Raw genomic sequence first — 11,782 nt, 5'->3', positions numbered from 1 at the left:
CTTGCATGACTCGCACTTACGGACTTCAACAGCGTCATATTTTGGGGGCGCATTTACAGTGACGACCCAACCCCCTTCCCGAAAAATTTATTCCACAAGGACATTGAAAAAAATATCAGGACCCTTTCCCAGTGACTATTAGAATTCAATCAACATTACAAAATATATACTTTAGAAAATACATTATATTAGTGACAATAACAAGAAACTCACATGATAAACATTTATTATAGTTAATTATTGAAGGTCCAAGTTCTTGGAGGAGATTGTTTGATTATTTCATTAACTATCCAGTCATCGTCAATACCTGGTGTGCATTCCTTGCGAAAACTATAATAAAGAAATTGTTAGAGTGAAAATCTTTTTATTTCCCATTACAGTGGTGTAACAGAATTGAGAAATATTTTGCAATATCCAAATGCAAAAACCAGCGTTCGTGCGATCGAACTTTTCAATATGGCAGAGTTTAACAAAAGACAAATTGTTTTGCATTCTTGCTTCGTAGACGGCAACTACGTAGAAAAAAAACGGAAATGCTGGGTAAGAAAATATTTTCCGAAAGAAAAATTAAAGGAGAGTATCATTGACTGAAAAAGAGCTAAGGTTATTTGACCACGAATACTTTTTCAAACAATTCAGAATGTTACCAAGTAAGTTTGAAGAACTGTTATCTTACGTTGGTCATAAAATTCAAAAGTCAGAGTCAATAAGAGAGCCAATTGGTGCAGCAGAAACTCTGTGCGTTACATTGCAGTTTCTTGTAACTGGTGATGTCCAAACAACAATTGCTTCCAGCTATCGAATCAGTCCTACATCCATTGGTAGGATAATCAAAGAGACCTGACCAATCATATGGGATACTCTTCAAAACAATGGTTGCCTTTCAGTCCCAAATAATCCAGCCCAGTGGAAAGCAATTGCTGAAGAATTTGAGCGCAAATGGAATTTTCCAAACTGCGTGGGGCAATTGATGGCAAACATGTTATGATTCAACCTCCCTCTTGATCAACAATTTTTAATTATAAAAAATTCCGCAGCATCGTACTGCTGACAGTGGTAAACGCAAACTACGAATTTACCCTGGTTGATATTGGGGATGCCGGAAGGCAGAGCGACGCAGGGGTTTTTTCGAGTAGCAAGCTGGGCCATGCAATGTGTAATGATTTGTTCAATTTACCAGCTTCACGAAAATTCAACGACACGACTACTGAATTCCCATATGTTTTTATTGGGGATGAAGCCTTCTCTTTGAAAACCTTCTTGATCCGCCCCTATCCAAGGTCCTGTCTCTGACTGGAAGAAAGAATTGCTAATTACCGCATTTCACGAGCACGACGTATTGTAGAAAATCCTTTTGGGATTTGTGCTGCAAGGTCTCGCATTTTTCGAAGACCAATAGTTCTAAAAGCAGACACCATTGTTCAAGTAGTAATAGCAGTTGTATCCCTCCACAATTTCTTAATGTCTGGCAGATCGTTTGGAAATTATAATCAGTATTGTCCCGTTGGCTATTTTCATGAAGAAACTGATAAAGGAATAACTCAAGGAAAATATAGAAATGATGCACTTGAACTGGATTTAAACCACTTTCCAATGCATCATCAAACAACTACTCACAAGATGCCAAAACTGTCAGGTTATTAAAATAATCGCTACTTTCCGTGACTATTTTAATTCAGAGCAAGGTTCTGTTCCATGGCAAAGGGCAATGGTGATGAGCCAAAGCAACTGGTTTGATGAGCAATAGGGCAAAATTCATTGACATATTTTAACACACAAATCAATTGATTATTGCCCATAATTTACAGCATGAATCATATTTCTTTATAAAATAACAAATAATATAAAAGCAAAATGTATATTTGAAATGTAACTCAACAAAGAGAACCACTAAAACTATGAACATATAAAATAGTTTTTGTTTGTTTTTGATGATGAATGAAAATTTTCAAATACAAAATATAATTTGTTACAACTTTATCTTCATCTGCAAATTCATACTTCATCAAAACTTGCTGTATTTCTATTTTTGCTAGATGGTTCTGTTTATCAGGCAGGGAATCCAAAATAGAGGTTAAGCATCGACAGAACAATGTATTCCATTTTCAATATGCATACTGTTTGGGTCATTTGAGTTTTGCTTTATCTTTGTAGTTTGCATCAGGGCATTCAGCAACAAATAATCAATGCTGTCCTTTCTATCAACTCTTTTTTTTTGAGTTACCACTTGGATCTTGGTTTTTTCTTTTGGATTCTTCTTTTTCTTCACTTCCACCTTCTCTAATAACTGTTGGACTAGATGACCTATCATTAGTGATGCTTTGATCATGGAATGAGACAAACTCAGCTGCATCAGGCACATTACTTTCTGTTTCCCTATTTACCAAGACATCTTTCAGAAAAATCAACTGCTCAAACAATCTGCACGTTGGTAAACGTCTGTGTCTAGCACCTGATCTTGTCAATCTGTCTCTCCTTTTGAAGCATTTAGACAATCCATCTCTTAGGCTTTTCCTGATACGTTTTAACCATACATCTATGAATTACACAATATTTGTTAAGAATTTATGATCAAATTACAGTACATGCTTCATATGCTTTAAATACAATGTATGGATTAATTAAGAAACTCAGTGAAGTTGAGTATTTACTCATTCTTCAACTAGACATTATCAATAGAAAAATTCTCAGGCTAAAATCAAGTGGTGTGTGTGTATTGAAGCAGAATTTATCGAAGAATTACATATTCATATTCCTTCTTACCATCTTTTCCCAATTTAGATGGTATTTCGCTCCAAGTTTGCCTCTTTTGTTAAGTTTCCTTTAATGCCGTGCATGAGGGATCCCACAAACATTAAATTTTCGAACCTCTTCCACAAGCATTTCTTCAAAAATCTTCTCTGACGAGTTTCCAATATTTTCGCATACCTCATCCGCCATTTTGTTTTAAAAAAATTCGCATTCGCCTGCCGATGAAGTCGAGACGATTTAAACTTCGAAGCGCAAACGCGCGCTATTCCAACATTTTGGCTTCACGCATGTTCTATTCAGGCTCTATTCGCCTTCTATTCACACCACAACCTCACTCAACTTTAAACACATTGAAAAATACCTCGAAAATAAGCACCCTCCTTAAAATAATTATCTAGGGAAAATAACTAGGGAATAATTTATTTAGATAAAGTTAATGATTTTAAGAACATTTGCAATATGTTTTTTGATACAAAAATTTGATCTTGATTCACTTTTTGGGCATCAACGCTGGCTCTTTTCGCGTATGACCGTGAGTTGCTGTGACTAGGTATAGTCCACCGAGCGTGACGTTCATTGGAAAACACGTAGAATTGTATAGTTTGAGTCAATAATAAATTGTACAATAGAACAAAAGTTGCATAAAAATACATTTCTCGACTTTGCTACAAAATCACTATAATCACAAAAATACCGCGTTAAAAAGCAGCATGTCCTTCAATGTACGTCACGGTGAATTAGACCCAGTCATAGCACCTCACGGCTAAGCACGAGAAAAGCCAACTTTAAGGCCAAAAAAGTCAAGGAAGATGAAATTTTCGTCTTATAGAATATACTGCAAACGTTCTTAAAATCGTCAACTCTATCTAAATAGATTATTTCCCTGAAGGTGATACAGGCACTTTAAGGCTACTAAATCCGAAAGTAATACGGGGGGCTACTTTCGAGATTCTGTGGTATCAATACATCAATTTGAATCTACCTAACGAATACATAAAAGTCCATGATAATTCTTCTGTGTAGTGTATACATAAAAGCAGCACCTGTATCGAATGATTCGTGGTAGAGGAACACCAATGGAGGATATCTCGTCTGCCTGAACATTATACTCATGATATATGCACGATACCATGACATAAAGCCATTTCCTTCCTTTCTCTGAAAATAAACTAAATATGACGCATTGAAGTTTAGAAAAAAAATGTCAAACAAAGTATCACCTTTTTCATCATAACGAAAACCAATGTCATGAATATTGGTCTGAATAATATTATCGGATGTAACACAGTATGATTCAATGGTATCTGTATCTTCGATTTGTTTCTTAACATCATTTATTGCCTGCAATCAAGAAAGAAAAGCATAATGTATTGAGAAAATATGACATTACAGAAGGTTTTCTTCTAAGCGCGAGGTCTTTATGGAAAAATATCGGACCGATGTAGCAATTTTTTGCACAGACCGAGCCCGTAGGGAGATTTGTACTAAAAGACAAAAGCCCGATGTTTCTCTGTGACAAGCAAGTAAACAAGGTAATTAAAAGTTTATTATTTGGCATCGTTTGACCTGAAACGAAGATTTCTCGTCCTCGCTGTTTCGTACGGGTTGGCTTTCACTCCTATAGTTTCCGTCAGTAAAAAACAAATCGCTCGAGATTGTATCTTCTGGATAACAAAACTCACTTTCCGAGTTTTCTTCCTTTGCCTCACATTCGTACATGTTTTTTTCGTTTTTGTAAAGGTTTGGTGTTTGCTTACATATATTGATAAATTTACGCGTAATGCACATCAAGGGAAACAAGTGGACATGCAAAAATTTTTTTGAGCCAATCAAAGCATGCAACTTTATCACAAGTGAACCTTGCCATATAATAAAAAATACATATAATCAGTCCGATACATCCCAATTACGTAATCAGGTACGCACATTATCCGTTAACAATCCCTTGAGGAGATCAAATTTTCTTTCATACACCAGAGCTGAAACAGTAATAATGGCCTAGGCAAAACAGAATTACAATTAATATGCATAATAGCTATCAGAATACTACTGTATATTCCATGTTTATTGGGATGGCCACAAAATCTTGGGGGGAGGGGGAGGGATGGAAAAATGAATCAATTAATAATTTGAAATTTGGACAGGAGTTGAGACAGGGGCTCAAAAAATTTTTAAAGTAAGTCAAAAAAAACCCTAAAAAACCCAATATGAAGTACATTCCAAAAATACAGGGGGGCAACCCCAACCCCTTACACTAATATCCACCACTGGGGTGGTGTAATCCATGGGTATCTTAACACACCAGGATTTTGATGCACTCTAAGACAATATGCATCAAAGATCTTTTTGAAATCTGCTATACTCTGAAATTTAATACAAAAACCTGTGGTGAGAACACTTAACTTAACCAGGTTAAAAGACTTTTATCTTTCATACAGTCTATTAATCAGAGATGAGCACCTGTAGAAAGTTGGTACACAAGCTTAAAGCTTTGATAAAAAGGGGTTGTTTGACTTGATTCCCATGAAGCTCCTCTCAGCAGCAAGGGGTACAAATATCTATAAATAGGGGGTTCATATTTGTAAATGCATGGTGCATGTACTCTGTAGAGAAAAATACACTTCAAAGAAGCTTAACACTGCATCTCGTGCATTTATAAATATACGTATATACGTATAAGCCCCACTAATTATAGATCTTCCTACACCCATGCGTAAGTAGTGTTGTTACTGTGCTAAAGGGTAAGCATACTCTTAAGTGAAAAATTCGTATTGTGCACCCGAGATGTGAGGAGCGCATTTTTTTGCTGAGATCGCGATTACGCCGTACGCGGAAAATTTTGAAAAGTACGACATCTTAACCAAAATATGGTGCAAAATTCCCACTTCAGGCGCGCAAAAACACGCAAAACGAAATCAGGATTGCAAAAATTTCCGTAAATATGATCTCGAATGCGCAGTTTACAAACTTTCTAGTCTGGAACATAATGCAAATCTGTAGCAAACCTGCTTAGCTCCTTCAAGGAATGTCTTTTCTTCAAAGTCTTTGTCGAAGTAAGAATTGACTAAGAAAAGCTTTACTTTATTTGACAACCACTTAAATGGTCCACGAGTTATTACAATTGACAAAGCCCTTTTTGACTCATTTTGTTTATTTGATGATGATGAAAAGAATCTTCTCCCGCAAATTTTACAAACATTGCTTACTTGGAAGGACTGCAAAAACTTTAGGCTGCAATTGCGGGAATCACTCCACAATAATAAGGCATCAGTATTTCTGCTAGAAAGCCGTAAAAAATAAGAAGATGTAGTATCAATCCACAATTTATTTTGTTGAATCAATGTTCTCAAAACAGCCGCCATGTTGAATGCTTGAATCGGTTGGCATTAGTTTTCATCTGCAAAATAGACGTGTGACGTCAGAAGCAAATTATAAAGATATGCATATTCAATTCCGAATTCTGATTTCCGGCGCACATATTCCTCACTTTACTTAGCTTGTAAAATAATAATAGCAGTCCATCGATAATTTTTTATTATTGATTATTTAATCAATCATTATGTTTCATTCAGTCAATTAAAACTATTCCAAATATTTACATACATTAATTTATAGTTTGAAGCAAATCACAAACAGGCCACACAGGTAAATACATAGTTATCAACTCAGTACACAAACATAATAACAGTGTAAAAACTCGAAATAATAAAATAGAAGCATGCAGATTATGGCAACCTGATAAGTACCTTACGTACTTGCATTGGCCTTAGTAATTACTATGGACAGTAAAACATGTCTCTTAATGCCTCACCATAATCTAGCTTAAGACAGCTGGCATGAAAATATTGTCCACAAGTATCACAGCCAATCCAGTGTTCACTTTCACACTCTTAACAAATTTTACAAGAGGAATCATCTTGCCTTAATTAGTAAGTATAGCATCAGCATATGTATAAATTTGACATTTCTTAAGCATGAACTTTGAAAAATAAGATGAAGGAACTTCTTACTCATTTATATCATCATGACAACTTCCCAAAAGTGCAGATGCAAGTTTTGCTCTTTCCTTTGATAGTTCAAACTTTAAAATGTTCCACTCATGCAAGACTTCCTGCAAACTGAAATCATTTCTAAAAGGAATGAGATTAATTAAGAAATGATTCTTGGTCTTGTTAAAGGGGAATACTTCTTGTGTATTTAAAACAGAGTGGTTTTAAAGTTTATACACTTACTACACAAATTAAGACTCCACATTGAAGCCATCTGTTTGAACACAGTGTTTTGGTTGTAAACATGCCCAATCCTTGCTTTTCTAACCAGTTTTAATGTCAATCACCTGAATGTAATTTGGATAAGATAAGTCGTAAAATTTGTGCATGTACTGACAGTGCAGTCTTTCCGAAAAATTTTTTCAAAGATTAATTTTTTTAAAGATTAATGGAAAAAGACCAATTTTTTCCACCTATGATTGATAATATCTGATGTTGTCAATCAATTGCTTTAGTGTTGGAAAGTTTAAACTTGTGATTATTTGCTGCTTCTGCCCATGAAATGGGTAGAGATACACTCTTTTGGCATTTTTTGTCAATCATCTCAAAAAAATGACAAACATATGTATTGATGCCTGGAGTAGCTTCCTTTTAAATGAGCCACAAAGCTCACAAACTTTGGTATATCACTTTTAATATTTCTATTCATTCCAAGAGAGTCCAGTGGTTATGGGTGATGTTCATTTGAGCAAAGATTTTTTCAACACCAGTGAAATTTTCTCCCATCCACAATCGCCTAGTGCTTGACTGTGACTGAATTATTTGACACAGAGTTGCATCGGCATAAAACGTCTCATGGTTGGACACATGCAATTTCCAGAATGTTGCTTCAATTACCTTAATTTGAAAAAGCATTTTGCCTGCATTTAACAAATTTTCTCTGTTTCATTGTTTTTAAGGTTACCAAGACTTCTCATTAAGAGAATAATAAGATTTCTTAGCATTACTTATACCTCATCAACTAGCCAAACAGGAACAAAGGTTGAGCTTCTTTCACCAAACCTGTTGTTCATGTTGTAGTCACTAGAGGCAGTAGAGTGCAGAGGCAGTAGAGTGCAGAGGCAGTAGAGTGCAGAGGCAGTAGAGTGCAGAGATCAGCCACATGAAGTTTGACCGGACCAAACTCAAGAATACCGGTTTGCAAACCCTTTTTACTTGCAAGTACTATTCTATCGTATGGATTCCGCGCTGATTTTACTGATGTTGATGAAACGATTTCTGAGGACACATTGCCAATATCTTTTTCTGGCTTTCTGGCTTCTAAAAAGAAAATGATTTTCATTAATTGAGTGTGCTTGCCTATTTTACTTTTTGCAATAACAAAGTCTTGCCGTTGTAGCAGTTTTGCCAGCAAGATTTTTTTGGTATGGCAAAAATCTCAAAAAAAATTTTGAAAATTCTCACCGTTCATTATTCGAGGTGCTTGTGCAAAAATCCATGCATGATTCCTGCTCTGGTGATTATACAGTCAGATCAATGGATGGATGTTCCTCCATTGATCTCTCCTATTAATAGTTTATTGTAATATGTGAGTTGACATAAAAATTCAATAACAGATTGGAAAACTATAAATTACTTTAATCATCTCTTCATCACCATCCATGCCTTTTTCACGCTGATGAGGGTTTTTCTTGTGTTTCCTCTTAGGGAAAGCTTCTTGTGAAACACCTTATGATAGTCAACAGATGCGACCTTTAATTTCTTTTTTCAGGACTAGATTTTAGAAATAAGCTATCAACTTCTGGGCACGTTGTTTAAAATTTTACCATAAGATTGTCGATTATTGAGACGCCATCACGAAGTGCTTTTACATCATCAACCAAAAATGAAAGGTCTTTTAAGGCCGTTAGTTTCTCTTGAAACTTTTTTCTAATTTTTCCCAGTCGACGACACTGTTAGCTCTGTTCTGGGGCTGTACACAGGTATTTGAGTGATTGGATCAGAAAATGATTTATTGTCATAGCTATGCGTGTGAGACGCAACATCATGAGAAGAGAAAGCAGTTCCAAGTTGAAGGGGCAAGCTATCAGTGTCAAGAGTTATAAAGACACTTTCTCGATACGTCTCTGGCAAATTGCAAAATTGCCATTTTGAAAAGAAATTAAAGACTGCGAAAAAGTGCTTACATGAATAATTTTATCGTCGCCAAGATTCACAACTGCAGCTTGGAAGTAGAAATTGAACAAGATTAAACAGCTTCTTGTTTTGGGAGCTTTTTATTTGAAATCTTCCCTCCTTCAGGTTTATACACAAACTTATTTTTTAAGCACTGCTTAACAAAGTGCGGTGGGCGATTTTGTAAATAGTTGTGAACAATTCGATTATACTTTCGGTAAGAACTGCTTAAGCGAAGGTTTGCGCTCAAGTAACTTTGGTAGGAATCTGGTAGAAATGATGATACAATCATGACGACTATACCATGAACAGATTTGTCGATTGATAAGGGAAAGTACGTGTACTTGAACAGTCTGTTTAATGATTCGACGCCGTTGTTGGTTTTAACGATATTTAAAACTTGCATTTTTCGGAATCCATGGCACGAGCGACGTTGACAAGTCATCCACGTACTTTCTAAGTAGTGCCTAACGTTTTCGTTCGTGACGTACAAGTTAGAATGACGAAGACTTGTACGTCATCATGAAATCTTTCTATTGTTGAAGCATCACCAATTTTTGTCATTGCCGTCTAGAAAAGTCTTTGTTGTTTTGGTTCAGCTTATTTCTCCCTGCTTTTACCCAACGTTGTATGGCTTGTTGACGATGAAAGTCACAAATGTAGGCGAAAGCACCTGGGAAGCATGATTCCAATGTCCCTATTTCTGCAGCAGAAAAATCATGAAGTACTTCGGATTCCATGCAGGACTCCATTCTTTCAAGATATTCATTGCTCTTGATGAACGAACAGAAAATTATTTACAGGATTCCCGAAAAAGTTTGATTTGCCTTCACGAGTACACAGAAAAAAGTTTGACGTTTCTGATGACAATTTCCACCCGGCTATTATTCGTAGCAGGGATTCCTGGTCGTCGCTGTATTCTTCTGTCGAGGCAGCAACTCTAGCCACGTGATTACGTATATCTTTGGTTGGATAATATCGACGATTTGTCATTTTGGGCTTTGTGTGCTCTGGTGTACCAGCAAGCAACTCATTTTGTACTAATTCTTCAAGAAAACGTCTGACTTCTGGAATCGCTGATATATTTTTGTTTGCTAGTTCGTGAATTCGTTCCACGATTCTTTTGTCGACGATTTGGTTGACCATTGCATATTCTACAACTGGATGGTTAACATGCTTTATACTTAAGGGTACTTTTAGGTAGTGTCGAAAAGATTTTGATATTCTCTCGCCAGAAGAAATCTTTTTCTTAAGCTCTATTAATTTTTTCTCTTTAGCTGTCCTAAAGCTCGGGGTGACGAAAAACTGCCTGATGATTCAAATTCATCGTAAATATTTATGTGACGTAGTTGAATAACAGTTGGGCAATTTAGTTTTCGCGTTCCATGAAGTTTGAGTCGATAGTTCTTTCCATAATTATGGTCGTCTGATGCTCTTGGTTTCTAGTCACCTCTTGATTCCTTAGTGATAAAAAGACAAAGGAAAGTTAAAATTTTAAAAATATATGTATATAATGTTCAATAGTAAGCTTTTAAGACCAATGACATCCTGACATTAAGTGATGAAAATAATTTCAGCTTTTATAACGTAAACTATAAATACCTTTTCTGAACCATGTACGCACTGCCTGGTTTCTGCTCCAATGATTGTAAATGGCTTCCCAAAATGATAAATTGCAATATTTCCACGCTTATGAAACAGGTTTTATAAGTGAGTCATTTCAAAGTTTGGAAGAGCAAGCAAAATTGGACAAAAACAAGAAAGATTGTTGCCTGGTTTTGGATGCAATGGCCATCCATATACAGGTTCAGTGGGAATCAGCCAAAAACCAGTATAGTGGTTTCATTGATTATGGACCATTAGAGGCCCCCCAAATTGTTGCATCTGAAGCCCTTGTTTTCTTACTTGTTGCATTACAAGGTCATTGGAAACAGCCAATTGGATACTTCCTTATAAACAAAGCTTCTGCAACTGTGCAAACACAGCTTATCAACATTGCACTGGTGAAAGCAAGTGATGCTGGTCTGAAAATATGGTGTGTAACATCAGATGGGACGACGACCAACATCAGCACTTTCAAGAAACTTGGATGTAATTTTGGCAATACCTATGATTCAATTTCACCAAAGTTTCAACATCCTATAACTGGCAAAGATGTCTTTGTCGTCTTAAATGCATGCCATATGCTAAAACTTGCAAGAAATGCATTAGCATTTCTTGGTACAACCTGTTCAAGTGATGGAGAGCAAATACAATGGAACTTCTTCCACACTCTTAATTTACTGCAAGAGCAAGAGGGCCTAAAACTTGCCAACAAATTATCAAATAACCAATCCAGTTTGAGAAACACAAAATGAATGTGAGTTTGGCAGCTCAAACACTCAGTGCCTCAGTTGCAGATGCCATTGATTTCATGAACATAGTCCAAAAACAGTCAGAGTTCCAAAATAGTGAAGCTACTGTTACATTTATCAGAAACATTGATAGACGTTTTGACTTACTAAATTTAAGGAATCCTCATGGTAAAGGTTTTAAGAAACTATTAACATTGTCAAATATGAGTGGATGGCAATCAATTCTTGAATCATCAGCAAAGTATTTGCTTGGTCTTACATGAAGGAGTACCTATTATCAAGCATCCTCGCAGAACATTTGTCTTAGGATTTGTAATAAGTATATAGTTCACCTTGGAAATGGTGAAGCAGATGCTAACATTGCCAGAAAATCCATGTAAGTATTTATCACTTCTCGATTTATCACTTTGATTCACTTTCTGTGAACCTTTTCATTCCAAAAATTTGCTCTGTTACCTGTTTACAAACCGCTGACCATGAGTCATCACGTGATCAACACCATAAGTCATTGCT

The 11,782-nt window shown here is 36.0% G+C and overlaps 1 protein-coding gene and 1 long non-coding RNA gene across 3 annotated transcripts; both read right to left on the bottom strand.

Moving 5' to 3' along the window:
- Positions 1 to 167: 167 nt before the first annotated feature.
- On the bottom strand, positions 168 to 6,144 carry LOC124453404 (m-AAA protease-interacting protein 1, mitochondrial-like). Of its 2 annotated transcripts, none has more exons than XM_047004227.1 (5): positions 5,757 to 6,144; positions 4,678 to 4,749; positions 3,972 to 4,092; positions 3,734 to 3,909; positions 168 to 330 (listed from the first exon to the last, which is right to left on the bottom strand). In XM_047004227.1, the coding sequence occupies exons 1-4, from the start codon at positions 6,111 to 6,113 to the stop codon at positions 3,734 to 3,736; spliced, it is 726 nt and encodes a 241-aa protein (XP_046860183.1). In that variant the 5' UTR covers positions 6,114 to 6,144; the 3' UTR covers positions 168 to 330. The 2 variants fall into 2 exon arrangements, with proteins under 2 accessions (XP_046860183.1, XP_046860182.1); XM_047004226.1 differs by having other exon boundaries at positions 3,795 to 3,909.
- Positions 6,145 to 6,279: 135 nt separating this feature from the next.
- On the bottom strand, positions 6,280 to 11,731 carry LOC124453553. Its single transcript, XR_006951134.1, has 6 exons — positions 10,518 to 11,731; positions 8,377 to 10,375; positions 8,205 to 8,305; positions 7,754 to 8,060; positions 6,984 to 7,087; positions 6,280 to 6,881 (listed from the first exon to the last, which is right to left on the bottom strand). It is a non-coding gene; the product is annotated as an uncharacterized LOC124453553 (long non-coding RNA).
- Positions 11,732 to 11,782: the final 51 nt, after the last annotated feature.

Source organism: Xenia sp. Carnegie-2017, unplaced genomic scaffold (genome assembly GCF_021976095.1).
Source record: "Xenia sp. Carnegie-2017 unplaced genomic scaffold, XeniaSp_v1 HiC_scaffold_25, whole genome shotgun sequence".
Taxonomy (NCBI): Eukaryota; Metazoa; Cnidaria; class Anthozoa; order Malacalcyonacea; family Xeniidae; genus Xenia; species Xenia sp. Carnegie-2017.
Note: the sequence above shows the minus strand (reverse complement) of the source record. Positions and strands in the feature narration are given on the sequence as shown.